This window comes from Cryptomeria japonica, chromosome 7 (genome assembly GCF_030272615.1).
Source record: "Cryptomeria japonica chromosome 7, Sugi_1.0, whole genome shotgun sequence".
In the NCBI taxonomy this organism is placed as follows: Eukaryota; Viridiplantae; Streptophyta; class Pinopsida; order Cupressales; family Cupressaceae; genus Cryptomeria; species Cryptomeria japonica.
Window position 1 is genome coordinate 557,191,010 of NC_081411.1, and position 24,635 is coordinate 557,215,644.

The 24,635-nt window shown below is 37.6% G+C and overlaps 1 protein-coding gene across 1 annotated transcript in view; it reads left to right on the top strand.

Moving 5' to 3' along the window:
• Positions 1 to 15,916: 15,916 nt before the first annotated feature.
• Positions 15,917 to 24,635, top strand: part of LOC131856849 (uncharacterized) — a 79,214-nt gene continuing 70,495 nt past the window's right edge. Inside the window, exon 1 of the mRNA XM_059208786.1 lies at positions 15,917 to 16,066. Coding sequence (XP_059064769.1) covers positions 15,917 to 16,066 — 150 coding nt within the window. The remainder of the gene's footprint in view (positions 16,067 to 24,635) is intronic.

The following is a 24,635-nucleotide window of genomic DNA, read 5'->3' on the forward strand; positions in this document are numbered from 1 at the left end:
TGAAGGCTTCATAGTTTTCTGAGAGTCTTTGGGGGTGGAATTTCCATCATAGATTTCACCTTTTCAAGATCAACCTCTATGCCCCTATGGGAAACATTGAAACCCAACAGTTTCCTAGATGTAACACCAAAGACACACTTCTTGGGAATTAGGCATAGCTTATACTTTTCCAATCTCTCAAAGATTTGCCTTAAGATAGGGATATGCTCATCTCCTATCTTTGATTTTCCTAGGACATCATCCATATTATATCCCATGATCTTATGGAAGAGGTCATGAAAGATGGTTGCCATTGCTCGCTAATATGTTGCTTCAGCGATCTTGAGACCAAAAGACATGACCTGATAACAAAAAGTGCCCCAAGGTGTTGTGAATGTTATTTTGTGTTTGTCCTCGTTTGCTATCTTGATCTAGTTGTATCCAGAAAATCCATCCATGAGTGACAACATTTCATGTCCCGTTGTGAGATCTATGATCATTTCTATGTTGGGGAGAAGGAAATCATCCTTGCGGCATGCTTTATTCAAATCTCAGAAATATATGTAAATATGAATGCCTCCAGTAGCTTTTCTGAAAGGGAATATGTTGGACACCCACTCAGGATAATCTATTGGTTTTATGAATCCAGCATCCAACATCTTTTGAAGTTCTGCTTTGACAAGGAGTGCAATGTGTGGATGCATCTTGCATAATACATGCTTTATAGGTTTAGCATCTGCACGAACATCAAGATTGTGGACTACTAAGTTGGGATCAAGGCTTGGCATGTAAACATATGACCAGGCAAAGTTGATCTTTGTTTCTGAGATAAAATTGATGTTCTGTTTCTCTTGATCTGACAGGGACTTAGCAATGAGCACGTTCTTTGGGGTGTCTTTAGTGCCCACATGAATAGTGTTTGTTTCTCCTATAAGTAGGGTTGACCTATCTTGTTGTGGGGGAACAATGGTAGGGAGTTCAAGTCCCTCATCCTCAAGTGCCTAATCTAGGTTTTCAATTTTAGATACACCCTTTATTTATACTTTTTCCTCATCCAAAGGTTCCTCAGGGAGTATTTCACCCAAGGAATCGTGCTTTTTATTGTCCTTTTTGCGACTAAGGGCATTGACCTGACTACCAAAGTATCCATTCTCATGCAGCTGGATTCCATGAACTCTATTGCAGTCTTCCAAATTGCGCATAGTTAGGAGAGTCATGAGAGCATTGTCATCGACACATATGTCCAAAGCAGGTTTGTCTTGTTGGTCCCATTCTATAATCTCAGGGTGGACAAGTTGCAACTCATATGGAGTGGAAGGAATTATGGGGGTGATAGTGTTGACATGGGTGTCAAAGAAGATGTCATCTTGATATTCAAAAGGTATTTCATGAAATTCCTCTTCATCAGAGTCTTTGACATCCAAAGGAGAATTTGAAAGGGTACCAGCGACACTGATCTTAGGTACAAGAGTGTAACCCAAGCCCCTGTTATACTTGTATGAGATGAGATTTATTGGTGCTTAGATTCCTTTTTCTTTTGGCCCTAGGCCATGACCCTTATAACCCATCTTATCCACTATGGTTGATGCTTTTGGATACATCTTCTTGGGGATCTTTGTTGGTTCTTCATCCTCTTCATGATACAACCAAGAGGAAACATTTGTCTCTAGTCTCTCTTTTTCAAGTGGGACCCATTGCTTGAAGGTGGTGTCTTTGCATTGTATAGTGGGTTTCTGATCTTTTTTTAATTTTTTGGGCTTGCCAAATGACTTGGGAGATAAGGGGATTTTTCCTACAAGTAGGACATCCTCAAGTTTGTACTCTACACAACCATCATCTATGACCTTGACCTTAGGTTCTTCTTGAGATGAAGTGGAGGAAACTTTAGATGCATTAGACAGAGGAGATGAAGCGGGTCTGTTTAACAGGCAATGGTATGGATATTTCCCCTCTAAGATCTTGCAATAATGAAAAGGTTGTGGATCACCTCTGATAATGATATCTCTATCATTGAATGGAAATTTAAGGCATTGGTGGTAAGTGGAGGGAACGGCTTGAAGGGAATGAATCCACGAATGGCCAAAGAGAATATTATAACGGAGGTCAATAGCTAAGACTTGGCAAGGGATTTCAATTGTAACATGGCCCAATTGAAGAGCTGAAGTGATTATGCCTTTGGAAACCCTTTCTACATCATCATAGGCTTTGATTGTGATTATTCCTGATGGATCAACCAAGTCCTCAAAAATTCCCAATTTCTTTATTAAATTGTATGTACAGAGATTGAGTCCAGATCCACCGTCTATCAAGATGCGTTTAACCTTGTGTTTCTGGATAAGAGCTTCAATATGCAATTGTTTATTATGATCATCATCAGAGGGAGAATCATCAGAGGTGAAAAGAAGGTGGTGTTGGGTAGTGAGGTTTCCAATGAGAGCTTGGAACTGAGCAACATTGATTTTTTCAGGGACACATGATTCAAGGAGGGCTTGTTCCAAAATATCCTTGTGAATAGGGGAGGGTTTGAGGAGATCTAGGATGGAAATCTATGCATGAGTCTTCTCAAGATGATCAAGGAGGTCATATCGGTAGGTGGATGACATGGGGGAGGATTAGGTGGAGGAGGAGCTCCTTGAATAGTTACTCTTCTGCGGTGAGTGGTTACGTTATAGTCATTCTAGGAATGAGACATGGAAGGTGTGATGCCTTTTTTGGAATCCAATAACACTGAGAGGGGGATGAATCAGTGTTATATCAAAACTATTAATTTTAGCCTTATTAAAACATGCATACACCAACCGGTATACTGGTACATAAAGAATTGAAAGAAGTAAAGAAACCAATAAGCCTATCACATAAATGAGAACTATAACGCACAAAGTTATACATGGTAAACCTCAAAGAGGAAAAACCATGGTGGGATTTGTGACCCACAATATCAATTCACTGGCCATATGAAGAGATATTACAAAATATAAGGTACCTGCACTTGCAGGAAGGCTTATAGCTTAGAGCACACTGCTCAATCACAAAAGGAGCCTCACTGACTACATAGAAATCTAGACTTCAATTTGGAGAAATGAGTGAACTGCTAAGATAGCATCTTCTATGCTAGAGTACTATTTTGGTTAAGATTTGTCTGTTCTGGTCTAAAACCCTAAATGCTTTATTGGAATAACCCTTACATAAACATCCTCACATACATGATCTCTCTGATATATTTCACATCTCCTTCCCAATACATATTCGCATTATATCACATCCACATACATCCCAATACAATATCAAAATGATCTAATCCAACTAACCTATATATCCTATACAACTTATCATGCCTTATGTTGGCTTACAAAGATAATTAGTATATCAATATACATGTCGGCTAGAGAACATAAATACATAAATATTAAAAACAATTGCCGATGCTGGATCCAAGAGATGTCAGCCTCCAATACCGATAACCTTATTCTAAACCATGTTGGCCGACATTCCTGGTAACTAAATAAATCCTTCTATCCTATCGATGCCAGTCTATTGTCTATGAAGTGCCTATCGGTACACAACTGAACCAAAAGATGAAGCTGAAACAAGCTGCCATGTTTCCATCAATGACAACATAGTGAAACCAACCAATTGAGTGTCAATTTCCAACACGCCTTGAATGACTATTTTAGTAGGGTTGTGCCTGCTTTCCAATTGTGAAGGGGAAGGACCACCTTGAATGGTGACCCTACGTCTGTTTTGCGAAGGGGGAGGATTACCTCCCTAGAAAGTAATGACATTGACGTGGTTATCTGTAGGCTCAATATGACTCACCAAGGAGTCAAAGCCAGATATGTGATTGGTATAATCATAGTTCACATAATTAGATGATGAGGCCTTTCCTTTATCATGCTTCAGGAAGGATTCCTGGTACATCTTGAGTTTATCATTATTATTACCAGGTTTTGTTGTTGCTACCTCAATATCACCCTTATCAATGAGATTTTGAATATAGTTTCAGTTTCATACACTTTCATGTATCTTGTCCATTGATGTAGTGATAGTCACAGTACTCATTCTCATTATACCACCTAGGTTTGGGTTGGTTAGGATCAAACGAGTGAGTTATCAAAAAGAGAACCGCACTAGCCTGGAGAAGCTTTTGGAACACAACCTCAATGGGCTTAGCAAGGGGGGTATAGTCCCTTGGAGTTTAATTGTTAGATCGGGGTGGTCACCCCTAGATTGATACATTGTTGGGGGGCCTTTGAGGTTGACTTTGATTATTTTGATGATTGTTGAATTGATTATTAGTGGTGGTGGATTTGGAGGAGTGGCCACAGTTTGGACCCACTTTGCATCAATGACACCATCATTGACCACGTTCTTGTTTTTAGACCAAAATTTTGGTTTATCATTGTTATAAGAGGAAGTGTTCTAATTTAATTTTTGATAGTGCTTTAGAGTGCCATCCTCTAACAAGACATGTTCAAGGGCTAAGCCTTTATTAGTAAAATTCTGGAAAGATTTTATACACTGAGTTGTCAAGGGTTTTGATAGTTCGGGTACCAAATTCTTTTGAAATAATTGAATTTGGTGTTCCTCTGGCATATCCCACTAATTTTTTTTTATGAGATGTCGCCACCTTTACAAGAAGTTGGCGAAGGTTTCCCCATGAATTCGTTTTGTGTTACAAAGGTCCATCATGGAAACACTGTTGACAATGTTGTAAGAATAGTGGGCCACAAACTTTTCTACAAGTCCAGGAAGGAAGTGATAGAACCTCGAGGCAGGGATGAGAACCACACAAGTGTGTCTCCTATGAGACTTTTAGGGAAATGTCTTCAAAGATATAAATCACTATAGGAGACCCTTGGCACTAGATGTGAAACTCATGAACTTGGTCTCGGGGGTCCCCCTTACCCTCATACTTCATGAACTTAGGCATCTCAAACCTTGGTAGGTAAGGTGTGATTGATATTGACGAATCATAAGGACAAGGAAAAAATTCCTCAAATGAATAAGGTTTTCTTTTGTTAGTCCCTTCCTTCATGTATTTGATGATGTTCTTCATGTCCCGAATTTCCTTGATTATATCATGTTGTGGGTCTTGGACATGATGGACCATGTTCACCCCGGGTATCTAGTGACTCGTGGATGATATACAACCACCACTAATATATTGGTAGGATGAAGAAGAAGGGACATGAGATGTGATGACCGATGTGACAGGGACTTGAGAGGTGATGATTGGTTGTGACCCATAGGTTGTGGTAGCATGAGAAAGATAAGTGTTGATGAAATTAACGGTATTGTTGAGGGGAATAGAAGATTGGGGAATAGAGAAATGTGGGTGAGTAGAAGAGGATGGCATAGAAGCATGTTGGAGATTAGACGTGAACGGGTTGGATAATGGTATAGACGCTAAAAAGGGATAAGAAGGTTGGATAGAAACCATGGGGATGGATACCACGGGTGCTATGGATTCAGGGTGAAAAATAGGAGCAACAATGTGACTAGTGGAAAATTCTCCCTGTGGTTGTTGATCAAGAATGGATCTATCAAAATCAGGGGGAAGGCAAGCTCCATTTTCAATGAGGGTCCTCAAGAAACCACTAAGATTGTGTCAGATGAATTTCTCCATCATTTCTTGATTGTATGAATCCTCTAGGAATGTTTGCACTTCTGGGGAGAGGTTGTCTTGATCAACCATGTTAGGGTCCACTTGTGATTGTGGATCTTGAATGTTAGGTTGTAAAGTTTTCCCTTGTGTGGGATCTTATGTAGGATCTTGATATAGGACACTAATATCTGGCATGCCATATTGTTGTTCAACCATCTTCTTCTTTTGAGATCAAGTTGTGACCATAGTCCTTGGATGAGGATTTTAGGTGGGGGATGTTGATGATGAAAACCACAAACAAGGTGATGACCAAGTTGGGTGAAATTTAGACCTTAGGATAATGATCAAAGTCTCTTTCTACTAAGGATTGACTAATGATCGTAAGAAATAAAGATGTGGGATTGGGGTCTTGATCGACCCAAAAGATGAAGCAAAGGTACTTGAGGGATATTCTTTCCCAAGCATGGAATCCAAATGATTAATTGATTAAAGATGAGGTCTAAATAATACTTCACAAGGTATAAAACCTTAGAGTGAGGTCGATTTGCTTTGGATGATTGATTGAGGGATTGGATGATTGTTGGATTGATTGACATGATAAGTCCTTAGGAAAGGTGGATAATGAAAGGTCAAAGGGGAATGATAGTGATGACTAGAAGAAGGTGATGATCAGATTATTCTTAGGATGGAAATGACTCAATAAGTGATAGGTTCGGATGACAAATTGTATGAAGGGATGCAACCACCCCGAATTTGATGATAGTTGGTATTGAAAGACAAGCCTGATCCTTGGTGTAGGGCATAGACTCTTAGTTCATCACTATCATCAAACTCATTGGTATGACCATGGACGTAATCATGGTAATGGTGAAAAAAGGTCCTATGTTTGAGAAAGAGTTTGTGATTGGTGTACCAAAACTTTCAAGGTCTAATGAGTTGGGCTTGGGTAAATTTTTTCTTCTTGACTTGATGATGGATAGACTTCTTGGGATGCTTGTACAACTTAGGCTTATGGAACATGAGGTGGAAAGTGAGGTGGACTAGGTTTGGACTTTGTTTATGTAAGTATAATAATTTGGACTTTGGAATGTTTGACAAATGTGAAAATTGGGGAGGTTGTTTGTCAATCTATTCTTGGCAAGAAAACATCAAGCATAGTAAACACATTGGCAAAGTGTAACACTCAATAATGAGTATGCAAGTGATGTGGGGCCTAGATTAGCCCAAATTGATTTTACAGGTATAGCACAAATGAAGGCAATTGAAGACAACAAAACTTAGGATGGAAAGTGGAAAACACTTGATAGGCCCCTTGCATAAGCAATACCTCACTTAGGTGGACAAATAGAGATTCTGGTAGCACTGGCTCCACTCCACGACACTCACTTCTTGGGCATACCAGATTCTCTTACCCCAAGGATCCAAGGATCTATTGTATAAAGAATTTATGTCTCATCTTGAGTGGATACATGAAGAGTAAATTTAGGATATGATCCACATCCCTTGCACTATCAAATGTAGGATTTTGGCTACTAAAATTGGTGTCTAGTGTAATTTATGAGGGATCACCAATCCAACAACAGATTCTCAAAGTAAGACACTTAAGGCTCTAACTAAGCTTATTGGTGTAGGGAAGGCCCCCACATACGTCAAATTCACTCAACACTCTAGCCTCTTAACCAACTTATTTATATGCGGCTCGAAAAAACATGCTCGAGATCGCGTCAAGAGAGTCGATATCCCCGATTTGTCCCAATTTGAGATACCCTTGTGGGGTGATGAAATTCCCAATCAAGAAATACCCCTCAAATACTAAAAATAAAAAGAGAGTGTTGTTGATCACTCATTCTCTTACAGCCAAGATCCGCGAAGGCGAGGGGAGAGGATACTAGAGTACAGTGGTGGGTCCACTCAACATAAAGTGTGCAAGCGCACAAGACACAAAAGACAATGGTTTATTTTAGTCCCACATGAATGAGATTTTCTATCTAGAAATCAGAAAATGAAACTAAACTAGTAGAAAAAATGAGTCTTTGTCATGAATCCTGCAAGAAAACAAAATCAGTAGTTTAATTTTTTTGACCTTGGACAAACGAAAAAAGTGGCTGCAAAACTCAAAAATTGATTAGTAACCAAAACCCCTAAGGATACAACACTAGTGTTGATCCACAAGCGGACATGCTGCAGCACCTGCGCAGGCACTGAAGTAAGTCTGCAGCCCTAAAACATAAAATAGCGGGAAAAGACTGATATTTTAAATTTTTCAATTTTTTTTGAATGACTTATACCTGAATGGACGTGCTAGATTATGATGCAGGCGTTGAAGGATAGAAACCTGACACTAGTACTTAGTCGAATTTAAAAATTTAAAAATTTAAAAAAGTGGTAGGCTTTTAGGTTCAACGTAAGCGTTGAACTAGAGCGTAGTCATTGATTCGCCTACATAGGTGTTGATTCGTTTGCACAAGCGCTGATTGGCCTATAAACCTGAAAATTTTAACTAATTAAATAAGTTGATTAAAAAAAAGACAGAATAATAAAACCTATCCTAATTGTTTTGGATTCTTTTTACATATTTTAAATACTTTTACAATTTTTTAAATAGTAGAAAGCAAAAAATTTAAAATTTATCTCTAAAAACAAGTGTCAAAAGACACTATGCCGGATGCATTGATGTAGGGGCGGTCGTGCTGATATGCAGGACTTGCAAAATGGCAATTAAAAATTTCAAATTTAAAAAATGGAGGCGTTGAACCACATTGGACGTGTTGAAGTGACAACCTATGAGCTAAAAACACTAAAATTCACCAAAAAAAGGTTGGAAAACGGGACATGGGTCCCACCGAGCATGCCAAAATGAACCAAGGGAAAATCATAGTGAGAGGAAATGGTTTGTTTAATCCATAAACACATTCAAAACATTCAAAACAAGATAAAACACCATTATACCTTCATAAACCTTCTCTTGTTCCTCGGATCGATCCTTTGATGAAGTGGAATGTGCCCAAATGCTCCACTTGGTTGGATTGCCTCCAAGATTGGATGTGGGTTGCTCTCCAAGATGTACAACGCAGATAAAAAGGGTGGAGTGATGGATATAATTTCTAAGTGGATATTTGACTACAATGGAGATGTTCTTGATGGATTCCTAAAGCTAAAATGGCACCATGAGATTACTTGACCTGGAGATGGAAAATGAAGGGGAGGAGACCCCAATTTATATATTTAAGGGAGGATGAATGGATTGTTCAGATTGAAAATGAATCAAGGGTGGAGATTGAAAGAAAGAGAAGCACATGGATTGAGAGGACATGAGGTGACAAGTGTGGAGAGTAAGAGATTTTTCATAAAGACATTTCTTGTCTCCACAGTCCACAATGTACATGGGGAAGAGATCCCCAAGTACATAGGGAAGACAAAAAAGAATTAAAAATTCCTTGGGGGATGAAGAGGGAATTAAAAATTCCTAAATAATGAGATGCATGGGGAAAAGGAATGAGAAAATGAATTTATAATTCCTTGGGAAAGTGAAAGGCATAGGAGAATGTGAAATTTTGAAAATCCTTGAAATGACCCAATTGGGTGCATTTAAGGTGGAAGGTGAGGAGGGGACAAGTGGATTTAGCCATTTATGACTATGAGTTGACTTGGTGGCTAATCATGGGGATTAACCACTAGCAAATTATTAAAGAGGATTAGGTGAGATGAGGGATTAGAAGACAAGTGGGATTTGTAAGAGGATTTGACAAGAGGAGAGAGAATGAGTGGGGGAATTTAAAATTGAAGAAAAATGTTAAACATGATTATGAGGGATTCTAGAACAATTAATTAGGCTAATGAGAAATTAAAGAGAGTGATTTGTAGGAATCACCTGATTTAATTAATTAATTTAGATTAATTAACTAAGGGGATTTCATTTCACTCAACCATGGAGAGAAAAGGAGCGGGAATTCTAGATTTCAAAACTGGGAATGGTGGACTTTCTGTGGAAGGCGGATTTCTTGGGGAAAGTAGTTTTTCAGGGGTCAGATCTAGCAACCAGGCAAGAGGACAGGCATCTCAAGGGTCAGAAGAGGACAAGGAATCAGTCAAACCAGGGAAGGACAAAGATTCTACAACTAGGGTCCCACATGACAGAGGTTAAGGTAAAAAATGGTCTTCGCTCTTTGGAGTGAAGTTGCTGGCTAAATCTGGGCTCCCAGAAGTTACAAATATCTCAGATCCAGTTTCAGGGCTGGTTGCTATTTCTGTTCCAGATAAATTGGTAGATTTGACTATTGTAGGTTTAACCATGACCTTAGTGGGACGATTTTCTAGCTTTAGGCCTAATATTGATGTTGTTAGGAATTTCATAAGGAGGAAATGGACTTTAAAAGGTCAAGTGGATGTGGCAGCGCTGCCTAGGGGATTTTTTTCCTTTGCTTTTAACTCTGAAGAAGATATGAATAAGGCTCTATGTGAAGGCCCATGGATGTTCGGCAAGTCAACTTTGGCTCTTCAGAAATGGGTCCCGAATCTTGCCCTTGATGATTCCTTCTTTGTTTCTGCGCCAGTCTGGACTCGCCTCCCGGGTCTCCCGCTGGAATTCTGGAATGAGGAAGTCTTCAAGGGTATTGCAAACTCTTTTAGAGAACTTCTTTCAATTGATTCAATGACGGTGGGTAAATCAAGGCTGGTCTTTGCCCGCATCTGTATAAACGTAAATCAAATGACTTATATGCCCCAATCTATAGATATCATTTCTAAACTAGGAAAATGGACCCAAGCCATTAAATATGAATCACTTCCATTTGCTTGTTTCCATTGCAAGAAATCGGGGCATTGGGCAAAATCTTGTCCGCTTAAGAAGAGTAGGGAAAGCAAGACTGACAACAATGTCAAGTGTAAAAAGACCTGGCAAAAGATTGATAAAAAAAGAGACTCATCTGCCGAGTCTGATCAAAATAAGGATGTAACGGAACTAGTAAATGAAGTCAAGAAGGATGAGAACAGTAATAATGAAAAACAAGATTGTGTCTGCTCTAATAACCAAACAGAGAGTTCTAAAGAAGGGGAGCAAGGTACAGAGTTGAACAACAAATACAACCCAGAGGTCTAGGAGGTTGGGTCCGTCAGTCAGAAGAAGGAAGAGGGAAGCCCCAATGAAGCTGTCCCTGTTTCTTCTCTCTCAAAATCAGTAGAGGAAAACTATAATGAAGCTCAAGAGTGTATATCTTCTAATATTGGGCCTTTATTGCTTTTAACTAATGGCAGCCCAAAGCCTCCTCTATGTAAAACCCCATCTCATAGTATGATTGTGGATATCCTGGAAGGGAATCTCTGGATTCTCAGCTTGAAAGAAGGAAAAATGAATAAGGAGGATCTTAATGGAGGGATTTCAACTAGAAGCAGGAATAAGAAAAAAGCAGATGTTGGAAGCCAGAAGAAAAGGTAGGGAAGGCCATCTCTAAAACATCAAAGGGAATAGGAAAGTTGGAAGAACTGTGCTGATGGAACACAATGTTCCATCAAGTCAGCCCTATCCCTGGTTAAAGTATGAAGATAATATCCTGGAATATCAGAGGGCTGAATGCCCCTCATAAGCAGGATGTGTTACAAAACATCATAAGAGATCATAAACCGGATGTGGTCCTCATTCAGGAAACCAAGATGGCCATGGAAAAAGTGGAAAATATTAGAATTTTTAAGAATAATGGTGTCATAGGATCTAGCTTGGAGGGAGCTTCTGGAGGAACTACGATTTTTTGGAACCAAAAAACCATCAAAGGTGAGGAAATTATCTCTGCTCTCAATAGGAACTCAGTACAACTTGAGCATATTAAGGATAAATTTGTGTGGGTGTTAACTAATGTCTACGCTCCTAACACCAAAACTGGGAGAGTTAAATATTTGAGAAGCCTTGCCGATGATAGACTTAAGTTTGCTAATCAAAGTTGGATTATAATGGGAGATTTCAACACTTCGCTAAAAGAGGAAGAGAAGATGGGAGGTCTCCCCTTGCAGCTTGATGGGAAACAAGACCTTATGGAGTTCATCAATGATCAAGCTCTTATGGATGTGGATCTTCAGGGTATTAACTACACATGGACTAACAGAAGAACCAAAGCTAACCTGATCCAAGTAAAGCTAGATAGAACCTTAATTTCTCCTGAGTGGTTAACGAAGTATAGCTACTCCCTTGCTTCTATTATCAAAATTGGGTCAGACCATTATCCTATCTCTTTTACTACTAACTCTTTTTCGGCTAAAAGAAACTTCCCTTTCAGATTTGAAAAAGTGTGGCTATCCCACCCCTCTTTGGAACCTTGTATCGCTGAGTGGTGGATTCTGAGGTTGAGGGTACGACTCTCTTTAGAATATCTAAAAAGTTCAACATTTTAAAAGACAAAATCAAAATCTGGAACAAAGAGATTTTTGGGGACATTTTCAAGAGTAAAATTCAAATCAAAATTGAAATTAAAGATGTTCAGGATAGAATTCAAGAGATTGGGCTGTCCAAAGAACTCAGGGTGGCGGAAAATGTTCTTTTGTCTAAATACCACACCATTATTTCTAATGAAGATACATTCTGGAGACAAAGATCTAGAGTCTTTTTCTTGAAGGAAGGTGATAAAAATACCCGGTTCTTTCACTTAACTGCTCTTAAGCATAAGGTAGCTAACAGGATTTCCAGATTATCCTGTAATAAAGGGACCTTAACGGAGGATAATGATACTAGAAAGGAAGCTATGGAGTATTTAGGCACCCTGTTGGGAGAAGTGGATAACCTGGATATCAGTAATCAAAACATACTCTTGTAAGCTATTCCTTATTCTGAAGATCCCAGGTGCCGAATCTCTCGATAAGTTTAGACCCATTATTCTGTGCAACTCTGTGTACAATATTTTATCCAAGGTTCTGACCTCCAGGTTGCTCGAAATTCTTCCAAGAATTATCTCTATCCAGCAGAATGGCTTTGTCCCCAGTAGACAGATTCTGGATTCCATCATGTCTGTTCATGAAAATATCCACTCCTTGAAAGTGGTGAATAAACAGGGTTTCTTCCTGAAGTTAGACATGGCTAAAGCTTTTGATAGAGTGAACTGGCAGTTTCTCCTAAGGATCATGAAAGTGTTTGGTTTTAGTGAAAAATTTATTCAGCTTTGCTCTCAACTTATGGAAACCTCCTCTTCTGTTATTATTGTCAATGGTTCCTCGTCTAGTTTCTTCAAAAGTTCTAGAGGACTTAGACAGGGGGACCCCATTTCCCCTATCCTGTTTACCATTTTAGCTGAATGTCTGGGTAGATTTATTCTTAAAAATGTGGAAGATGGCAATCTTAAGGGTCTGAAACCATCTTCATCCAATGTCACTTTCTCCCATGAACAGTTTGTTGATGATTCTATTACTATGGGGGAATCTTCCATCTTAGAAGCTAAAAACATGAAGAAGGTGTTGAATACTTATGAATCTGCCTCGGGGCAAAAAATTAATTGGGATAAAAGTTCTTTGTTCTTCATTAACACCCCTATTCAAAGGCAATTGAGGATTGAAAGAATTCTTGGTTGTAATATTTCTGAGCTTCCCTCTTCTTATTTGGGGCTTCCTCTGTGTATTAAGCCTGAGGATTCTTTTTGGAATAAGCTGGTGGATAGATTTAACTCAAAAATTGCTAGTTGGAAAGGGGTTGTCCTTAGTCAAGTGGGCAAAGTTACTCTTCTTAAAGCTACTCTCCAAAACCTACCTGTCTATGCTCTCAGTTTTTTCAAAATCCCCCAAAAATTTGTGGAAGCTATTGAAAGAATCCAAAAAAAGTTTCTTTGGTTGGGGGTGGAAGTCAAAAACAGAATTCCCCTAATTGCTTGGAATAAAATTTGTTCTCCTAAGGCCTCAGGTGGGTTGGGTTTAAGGAATATTAGTTCCATGAATAAGGCTTTATTAGCCAAACAAATTTGGAGAATGAAAGGGGAGGAAAGAGAATGCAACTCCATCTGGAATAACAAATATCTCTATATGCAACCTTCTGAGGAAGAATTCTTAGATGATTCTTTTATTGTTGAAGGTTTAGCTATATGGAATGCTGTTCAATCAGCTAAAAGCTGAGCTGCTGCTGGACGAACTTGGAACCTTGGGAATGGTAGGAGAATAAGATTTTGGAAAGATAGGTGGATATTGGACAAACCTCTGGAGGATGTTCCAATCATTAATGAATGAAAAGATTGGTTCAAAAGCAGGTTTGGGGAGCTGGTCAGAGACTACTGGAGAAATGGGAATTGGATTGATTTCAGCCAACAGTGTTCGGGGCTTAAGTTCCTTCAGATTGCTCTCTCTGCTATAGTTCCTAGAGACAACAAAGATGACAGACTGATATGGAGGGAAACCCCAGATGGGAAATATTCTGTCTCCTCAGCTATGGCTATCCATAATGAATCTGTGGAAGAAATTTCTGTTTGGGCTAAAGTCTGGAACAAGAAGTTAGTTCCTAAAGTTAATATCTTTTTTTGGATTTTCATCCAAAACAAGGTTTTAACCCTGGACAACCTTCAAAAGAGAGGTTTTGTTTTTCCTAACATGTGTTCTCTTTGTTGCAGGGAAGAAGAGACTACTTGCCATATTCTTAATCAGTGTACCTTTAGTCAGAATATATGGAAAATCATCTTAAGTAGGTGGAACTTGAGCTGGGTTTTCCCGAACTCCCTAGGGGAAACTTGGCAGCAATGGCACTGCTCCAATTCTAATTCTAATATTGTGGAGACTTGGAGAGTTACTCTTCCAAATGTTATCTGGAATATTTGGAAAGAGCACAACAATAGGATTTTCAGGGATAAAAGTGCTACTCCTGAAGTGGCGGTGGATAAAATTTACAGGAGTATATTTGAATGTATCTATGGCATTGATTATGGACCAGTTGCTAAAGATGACTTCAAAGATAGGTGGAATCTCTCCACTACCACCTCTAGCAAGGAAAATGGAAGAGAAGGTCTCTTTTGGTGTTTTCCTCCTCAGGGGTGGATTAAGGCTAACTTTGATGGGGCATCTAAGGGGAATCCAGGTAAAGTTGGATATGGGGGCATTGTCAGGAATTTTGCTGGAAGTTGTTTAGTGGCAGTGGCTAGTCCTTTGGGGAGTCAAACAAGTCATTTTGCCAAAGCCTCAGCTACCCTGAACACCTTAATTATAGCCAAGAATATTAATCATGATAAATTATGGCTCAAAGGAGACTCACTTAATATTTTTAAGTGTCTGAAGGGGGAGTCAGAGTCATCATGGTCAATTGAAAATATCATCTTGCAAGCTAGGGAAATTATTGCTAGTTTTAAAGATATTATAATTCAACATGCCTTCAGAGAAAAAAATATGGTGGCGGATTATTTGGCAAACCTAGGGGTTAATTCTGATTCCCAAATGATTTGGCATGGGGAAGATGTCAACATAAACACTAAAGAGCTCCTTAGAAGGGACAAATATATGGGAAGGGAAGGACCACATAGTCATGACAAAGCATATGATTAATTCTTGCCTTGATGGAAAGGTAATTATTACTTGGCAGAGCGGCCGATCCCCAACCATTTCTTATAATATGTCGCATGCTTTGTGGGTCACCTAGTTCAAAATCTTGAGTAACCACAGGAAAGGAGTGTTGAGTCTGCAGAGGAACAGAGCTGATAATCTGAATTCAAAGATGGGAGGATATTTAAGGAGGGAGGAACCTGATATCCGTCAACATGGAAAGTGATGCCGAAGGTGTGGGCAAAACTGGAAAAAGGATCCCTCATAAGCTTTATGGAGAAGCTTGTGGATTATGATAAAGGTAGGGTAAATCTCACCGTTACCAAAATTTCTAAAAATTGGTGTAATGGTTCCTTTAAAATCTATGGAGTTAAGTTCAAGCTGGATGTGTGCCTCATAGCTACTATGACTGGCATGCCCCATACTGGGCTTAATTTTTTTAGAGACCTTAAAGTCTCCAACAACATGGTTAATCTGTTCCCGCGGAAGGGAAAAGAGAGGGACAAAATTGGCAAAGCCACAGGAGGTTACTATGAAGCTGCTAATATCAAGATAATTTGGGGTTGGGTTTTGAGCACTATAATGGAATATATCATGGTTGAGGGTCATTTCTCTAGGGCCCACACCTACCACTTTGTTCTTTTAAACCATTTTAGACATGACAAAAAGGTATCCCTGCCCTACTACCTTTTCAAGTCCCTTTCCAGGTCCCTCAATAAACACAGTAAGAATCCCTCTAGTCTGGTTCTCCATTGTGGGCTCTTGCTGCTCATCTATGAGCACTACAAAATCCTCACCTTGCTGGAAAATAAGAGGTTATCCGCCTCCCTGGGGAAGAGAAAGATGGAGGGAGGCAATTTCGGCAAGGAGAAGGCGTATTCTAGCAAAAAAAGAAAGAATGCCCTTGGGATGGAAACAGAGGAAATTGAAAAAGAAGGCAACGAAATGGAGATGGATGATTCTGATGGTGATGATAGCTGGAAAGATAAGGAGGTGGGTATTGAGGAGGAAAGTGGTGATAATGAATCTAAAAATGAAAGCCCTATCCACAGCGAATGCCCTGGCAAGGACAACAACCATCCTATGGAGAATGTGGATCACAAGGATAACGACAAAATAGATGCGAATTCTGAGAGAGAAAGGAACAAGGAACCTGAGAAGAATATGAATAAGGAAAGTTTAAGCGAGGACAAGGAAAACAACAGGTTATTCCTGCATAACCTCAAAAAACTTACCGAGGTGAGACTGGACTATGATAGATGGACCTATGAACTCTTGAAGAACCTGGAAAAAAGGGGAAAATATGGATGAGAAGAACGAGAATGACAATAGGGAGCAGATAAAATGGAAGCAGGATATGGAGGAGAAGGTTAAATTATTGGAAGAAGGGAGAGAGGCCATGAAAAATTTGATGGGTATTATCCCAAATATCTTGTCAGCTATCACTAAAAATTTGGAGGATATTGCTAAGGTCTTCGATCATACCAGCTCTCCTAAGCCGGTGGTGGAACTTGACATGGATGATGAGACTATCCAGATTGGTAGTGGTGAAGCTACTTTGGTTGGTGCTGCTACCAAGAGGACTAGGGCAAGTGTCAAGAAAGTTGTGGCTGCTTCTGCTAAGGATCTCCCAAATCTCAAGGATAACATCAAAGAACTGCATGGGATTAGCAACACCTTGGATAATGCCCTGAAAAAAATCAATTAGTTTTTCTTCTTGGGTTTGGCCAGTTTTGCTGGCTTTGTGGGGCTTTTGCTGGTTTTCTTTGGTTTTCTGCTGGCTTTTCATTGGCCTGTTCCTTTTTATTTCTTGTTGCTTTTTCTGTTAAAGCTTGAATTGTAAAGGGTTTTGGGGCCCCTTCAAAACCTATTTTTACCTTAATAAAAAACTAAGGGGATTTCAGAAGAAATAAATGATTAGATAACCTTAGGAGAATAGGGAATAACTAATTTATTAAATGAATCAACTATCTCGACTATCGTAACAGGATTAATTAAATTAAATTTAATTAATGCTGAGAAGAGTAAGAACTAACATAATTAAATAAATTAATTATGTAGAAAGGATAAAATTAATTAAATATTTAATTTAATTAATTTTGGATGTCTACAATATGTATATACACATCTATGTATATGTATAGACATGCATACATATATATGTATATATACATATACACATATATACATATACATATGTATATATGTATATATGTATACATGTATATATATGCATATATATACATATACATAGATGTGCATATATAGAGAGATATACATATACATATACATATATATGTATATGCATGTATATGCATGTATAGACATGTATACATATATGTATATATGTACATACATATATATATACATACATACATATACACATATATACATACATACACACACACACACATATAGATAGATAGATAGATAGATACATACATACATACATACATACATGCATGCATGCATACATACATACATACATACATATATATGTATGTATTTAGACACACACACACACACACATGCATATACATACATACATACATACATACATACATACATACATATATATATATATATATATAATGGTTATAACACACAATTAGGTACTCAAGCTAGAGACACAAGTTTCCATTGAGCAGCTATCTGAATTCCATTCTTCTAACTCATTTATTTATCAATTCGGGGATGTGTAACTTGAAATGGGATTGCAAAGTATATGCACTAAGAATATCTAGGAACAAGTCTATTCTAATTTTAGGCAATTAAAAGAGATTAGACAACCGTTTACAGAAAATGAAATTTCTATATATATACATATATATATATATGTGTGTGTGTGTGTGTGTGTGTGTGTGTGTGTGTGTGTGTGTGTGTGTGTGTGTACGTATATATGTATATATATACATATATACATATATGTATATTTATATATATGTATATGTCTATATATATATATATATGTATACATAAATACATATATGCATATACATATATATACATGTAGATATACATATACATATACATATGCATATACATATACATATACATATACATATATAAATATGTGTGTGTGGGTGGGGGGGTGTGCAAAACAATAGTTATCACACACAACTAGGTACTCATATATGTATATGTATATGTATATGTATGTATATATGTATATGTATATATATGTATATATATGTATATATGTATATGTATATATATGTATACATATACATATATATATACATATACATATACATATGTGTGTGTGTGTGGTGGGGGGGGGGGGTGCAAAACAATGGTTGTCACACACAATTAGGTACTCAAGCTAGAGACACAAGTTTCCATTGAGTAGCTATCTAAATTAAATTCTTCTGACTCATTTATCTATCAATTAGAGGATGTGTAACTTGAAATGGGACTACAAAGTATATGCACTAAAAATATCCAGGAACAACTCTATCCTACTTTCAGACAATTGAAAGTGATTAGACATCTGTTTACAGAAAAGGAAATTGCTTGAAATCACAACTTTAAAGATTGTATTAATTCCTGCAAACAAAATACCAATTCTTTAACTTGTACAGAAATAACTATTTTGGCCCGCCATGGCTGCATGAATAGTCATGGAGTTATAGACTATGGTTGTAGAAACAAACAACAAGCAAGCGGATGAAACAAAATTAAGTAATTTGAAAAATAAAGTGTGTAAAAGACAACAATACAGAATCCTCACCAAGTGGGCCCCCTTGGATGAGTCTCCTAAGATGAGAACTACAACAAAAATTAGCTGATTAAGCTCACAACCATATCATATTGCTCTATTGACTTAGAAAATAGATACTTTCTTTATTCAAAAATCAACGAGACAACATAACATTACTTAGTACTAGATCAAGAACTATCTAACACTAGAATGCGTAAAGGATTTATAACATTCATCTCTAACAAAAAATCCCATAACATTCACTCTACTTCCCACTTTCTAGGTGGAAGCTTTATTTAAAACTCATAAAATCTAGGAAAGCTAAGATAATTAGGACTATTGTCCTTCTTTGAACATTTGTAGATTTTTCCTATATCCTCTCTAACATCCTTCATGACAACTAACAGTCTGTATTAATAGATCATGATTAGTTTACAGACTTCTTAATGAGCAGGGACAATAGTGACCAAGTCCACAATAGATATTTGACTCTTCTTGCGTCGTTGTCCATCCTTTGTCCATGTTACCCTGTTGCTATAAAAGACCTTGTTCCTTCATAAAGATTGTTCCATGCAATAGCTACATAAGAGGTTAGAGAAATCATTATATCCACACATCATGACCATTCATTTTGAACACATTCACTAGTCCCACATAAAAATAGTAAATACTTATAATTGTATTTATAAAGTTCATGGTTCTATCAGAATAAAGGTTTCAACTATAGGTAATAAGACTTATCAAAATAAGCATATAAGGTCGGTTAAAGTATTTTCATGAAGTCCATCAAAAAATATAAAAACCCTTAAAGATAGAAAATTGTCTATAAAATAAACATAAAACTATGACTCATGACACCCCCAACTGAAGGTTTTGTTGGTCCACCAGGAAATGTTCCCTCAATAGAGGTCTTTTGATTTTCTTTCTAGGTCAGCAGCCTGAAGTCAACAATAGAAGTCTCCCCTCATGTCTTAGAAGTAGGGGCTCCAATAGAACCCTTGGTCCTTTTTGAGACTCTCCCATCTGTCTTGTTCCTATTCCACATCATAATATTACAATTCCTCCCAGTGAGGAGTAGGCCACCATAATATAGGTGGTTGAAAGATCAAGGGAATCCATTTTTCCTACGGTGTGCACCCCAAGTGTATATAGGTGGTTGCTTTCTTGAGTGTTGCATGATAGTTTCTTAAATAATGTTTCTCTCATCTCTTTAGGTCCTTAGGTAACCCATTCCATCTTCGAGCTAGATGTCCATACACTATTCTTGCAGATGTTTATACCATTTGTTCATATTCAGTGTGAACTTCTTCTCTTAGTGATAGAATCCTTCTTTTGACCCCTGGATCAGAAGTAAGTTGGTTTCATCTATAATAGATTTCATTTGGGTCCCCTACTTCATCCCTCAACTGTAATGGAACAATTTGTTCCATATCCATAAATTTTCTAGCTTGTTCACCCCTTACATTCTCATTTTGAATATAGGACATAAATGCCCTAAGATGAACATATCCAACAGAAAGGAGTGGATTCCACTGAGGAGTGTATGGAACAACATAATTGTGAAGACAGAATTCACAAAGTAAGTTGTTTTTCTTAGGAGGAGAGGTATTATATGCATTGACAAACTCATCGGGAGTCATTAATGATGAATTCAATCCAGACAACACCCTACCTATCTTGTAAGAAATATGTAATTCCTTCAAATAAAGAGAATATACCCTTGGAGGAGGCCTACATTCTATTACTTGAGGTAAAAAAGTATCTCAGTTATTTAATCTATCCTCCAACTTGTTAATTTCTACATCTTTCTTCTACAGTTTTCTTTCTAGGACCTCCTTTTCTCTTTTCCATTCTTCTTTCTTATTTTCTAATAATGGCAAAAATTCAAGAGAAATTGATCCCCAAGAAAGAGAAGTTTGAACATGCAAACTTACCATAACCTTTGTTTGTTGTTCTTCTTGATCCACTTTCTCAAAATCCTTGGCTAGATTTGCTAACCCAAATGCAATAGTTCTTTCATTATCAGGCTTGTCCTGATTGGCTTGCTAAGGTATAGAAGTATCATCATCAATGTTTAGATTGACTTCTCCAAAATGTACTGACACTTCCTTTTCTTCTTCTTCTGCTTCTTTTTATTCTTCTATTGTTTCTTTTTATTCTTCTTTTTATTCTTCCTCTGTATTATTTTGAACCATGTTTTGAATTACATGATCTGTTTCGTTCAATGTTTCTCCTTCGAATTCTTCACCTTCTCCTGTACCCTTATTCACTTCTTCTTCTAAGAACTCTTCTGAATGAAATATTTAATATTCTTTCTCTTGTTCTTCACTAGAAGAAGAGGATTGAGGCAATTCCTTAGGACATAATTTCCAAGGGGGTTCTATCTCATCAAAATCTAAGCTCAGAATTTCAATTCTTTCCCCTACAACTGTTTTTCCTTTAAATTTCTTTTTTATCCTATGACTAGTTCTTGTAGCCTTCTCTCCTATAGAAGGGTTCTCCATTTCTTTCCTTTTCTGGCTAGATGAACCATTTTTTCTGCAGGGTCTTCTATTTTCTGAGTTTTTGTAGAGGTTTTAGGTTCCTTTCCTTTCTTATTTTTAGGAGATTTTTTCCTTTTTCTTCTTCTGAATCCTAGTTCCCTAAACCAATTTTTCATTCTTCTTACTCTTGGATGAGGGTTTCTACCCTTTAGGAGTTTTCTGAGCAAATTTTGGAGTGGCATCTTCATACTCACTAGAATAATTTTTACTGTGAATTTTAGTAGGTCTTTAGGATGAAGCTCCTACAACTTTTCCAAAGATGGGAATTTGCCTTAGTGGACAGGCTCCACTTATGGCTAGAAAATCCACCCACTGCATCTCATAATTGATTTCTATTAGGGATTTCTCAACCAATAGATGAATTAAGAAATGGTGGCATAATGATTGAAGGTTACCTTTTTGTACCTGAGCTGCCATCTTCTTAAGTATATTATAAAGGAAATTTAGAACATTCATTCGCCTACCATGCCTTAAATGACTATGTAGGGGAAAAAGTGAGACCAAGAAAACAACTCCTAATCCCACTCTCATATACACACCATGGAATACGAAAGAGCCTAGGGAGGTAACACACTTCAACTACTTATTGTGAGGAAGAGAGAGCCAAGGATTACCTCTTAGGTATTCTATTCCTTTGCTGCAAATGAGAGGAAGAAGTGATGCAAAAGTGCAGATTTGAATGATTTAACTTAGAATCAAAGTATGCATAAAAAACCCTAATCTAGAAATGTTGAACTGAGAATAACTGATATGTTGCTGAAAAGTATATATTAAGATGCAAATTCAGAGGTGCACCTATGTCAGAAATTTGAGCCAAAATGTCCGGGACTAGGTTGCTGTGCCACTATCCTGATTCTGCAGACATGAAGTTGTACTTGTAAAACTAGAATCTGAGATCTAAAAATAGTTGTCTTGCAAAAATCTACTCAGATCTAGGGGGACCATAGTGCCACGCCCCTATATTGGGAAGGACTAGGGTGCCACAGCCTTGTCCCAGGGGTTTCTAATGAATTTTGGCCCTCGGAACAGTCCTTGTGCACTCTGTCGGTCCTGAAACTTGCATCGACACTCGGATTTGAATCTGCACCTGTAGCTAAAAAGTAGGGTTTTAGGTGGTTATATAGGGTTTTGCCTTAGTCAAACCCCCATTTTGGTGATTTTTACCTTAATGAATAGCTGATTTGTAAAGTAAAATAGCGTGTGCAAGATCCTATAGTGAGAGTAAACAATTTAGACCAACCCTAATTGCTTGTAATTGACAAAGTAAATTCTCTAAATCAATGATGCAAAGTAATCTAAAGTATGAATGTACATCAAATTGATGTAATGAATCTCATATAAAGACATAGAAACAATATGAAATCATACCCAACCCCAAGGGAGAGGTACCGTGGAGGGGAAAAGCGAGACCGGGTGACTAGGACGTAATCCCACTTTAGCCAACACATTGGGAATAAGAAAGAGCCTAGGGAGATAGCTCAATTTGGCTACTTCTTGTGAGAAAGAGAGAGCCAAGGATTATCTCTTAGGGTTTCTATTCCTCTTGTTGTGTTAACCCTACTTTTTGAGGATTGAAAATTGTTGGAATCCTTGTGTTATACAATTTGAGTCAATAATGATTTTCAAAGAAAAATAAATATATGCAAAGCATGAATATGTGTGATTTCTTTTCATTTGACAAAGTCAAGACGTTTAACCGATCAATTATTTTCACACATTAATTAAAAGCCATTTTAGCCTATGTCATGGGTCATAAGAAAAGAATCTTGAAGTTGTTTTAATGTTCATGTCATTCAAGGAATTTAGAAACCCCTTGACGAAAAAAAAAAAAAAACCTACTATCAACAATGCCTTGTAAATGTACCAAGGACACAAGAGGTGAATATGCCTATGATAGGGATGGTGTTCTCATTCCATGGTTGACTACTAATTTTTGGCTTTGAAAGAGAGTAAAATGACTCGAGCGGACTTCATTGCCAAACATACCCTTATCCGTCCTTGTGATATGTAATGTGGAAACTGTATTATATAATCGAGTTTGAAATATAGATTGCGGGTTTTCATGGCATGGAGATAAGGCACTTCAAAGAATGGTTTAAATGATAATAAGGTTCTTTCACTAGAAACTACTCACTTGGGAAATGTACACCATCGGCGGTCTAAGCTGGCAGTTGACCAAGTGTTAGCGGCAACATGGTAAAATGATTAAAGGGACCAATGAACACCAACTTCGGGTTGCAAATGAGAAATTATCATCAAGTTGTTAAAAATTATCAAGTTACCAATACATGTAATGGTTTCATGCTTTCGATGAGTTAGCCAACATTAGCAAGATGCTGATACACTTCAACTTCTTAGTTTTCAACGGCGATATGAAAGTGTTTTGAAAGATATCGCCTTCTCTTTAAACTTCCATCTAGCGGATTGAATACACCACATGGCTTATGAAAGATAGCAAAATCGATTTTCTAACTACTTCCGCCATTTTCTTTGCATGCTGATAGATATGCATGCTATCGTGCCCCCTAACTCTACTTGCACTTGCAAATATTAAAGATGAAATATTGCATTTCGAGGTGTATTCTGCAGATTATCGATGATATGCAAGACAGGAGAATGTATGCTGTGCGTGACTATTTACATATTATTTGCAGCTGAGATAACTGTGTGAGCATTGCATGAATCCTCTGGCTCGGTGGAAGATGTAAAATCCAGAGTTAAAGTCTACTATTCCTCCTCATGGATATGGAGAAATGAAAGTCTTGCAGAATGTATCGATGATGCACAAGAACTATGCAGAAATGAATGGAGTCATCAGATGTTCCAGAGTTTCTCAGAAAGGATACTATCTCATGGATAGCTGTGAATAGAAATATGCCACCTTCCTTAGCATCCTCACTCCTACATGTAGATATGAAGGCTTTACAACAGTGCATTAAGGGATTTGTTCAAATATTTCAAAGGAATATGATCATTATTGAGCTAGGTTTTGAGCATGAAAGGTCAATATTCTCTCCACCGGTGCAAAATTCAAGTGTTGGAAGTGGCTATAGACATTTATGAAAGCATAAAGATTAAAGTTTTGATTATAGTCGTGTCAGCCTGCCTATATACAAACCAGACAATATATGGGGTTGGGATAATTTATTGAACACATCACCGAAGCCTCAAAGTTTCAGTAACATTGACATAGAGGAATTCAATATAAAGGATCTGCAAAAATACCATCATGAAGTACAAGGCTTAGGAGTATGAGTATGCCCCGATGATCAACACCATGTTTCTGGAGATTCATGATACCAAGATTGGGCATATTAAT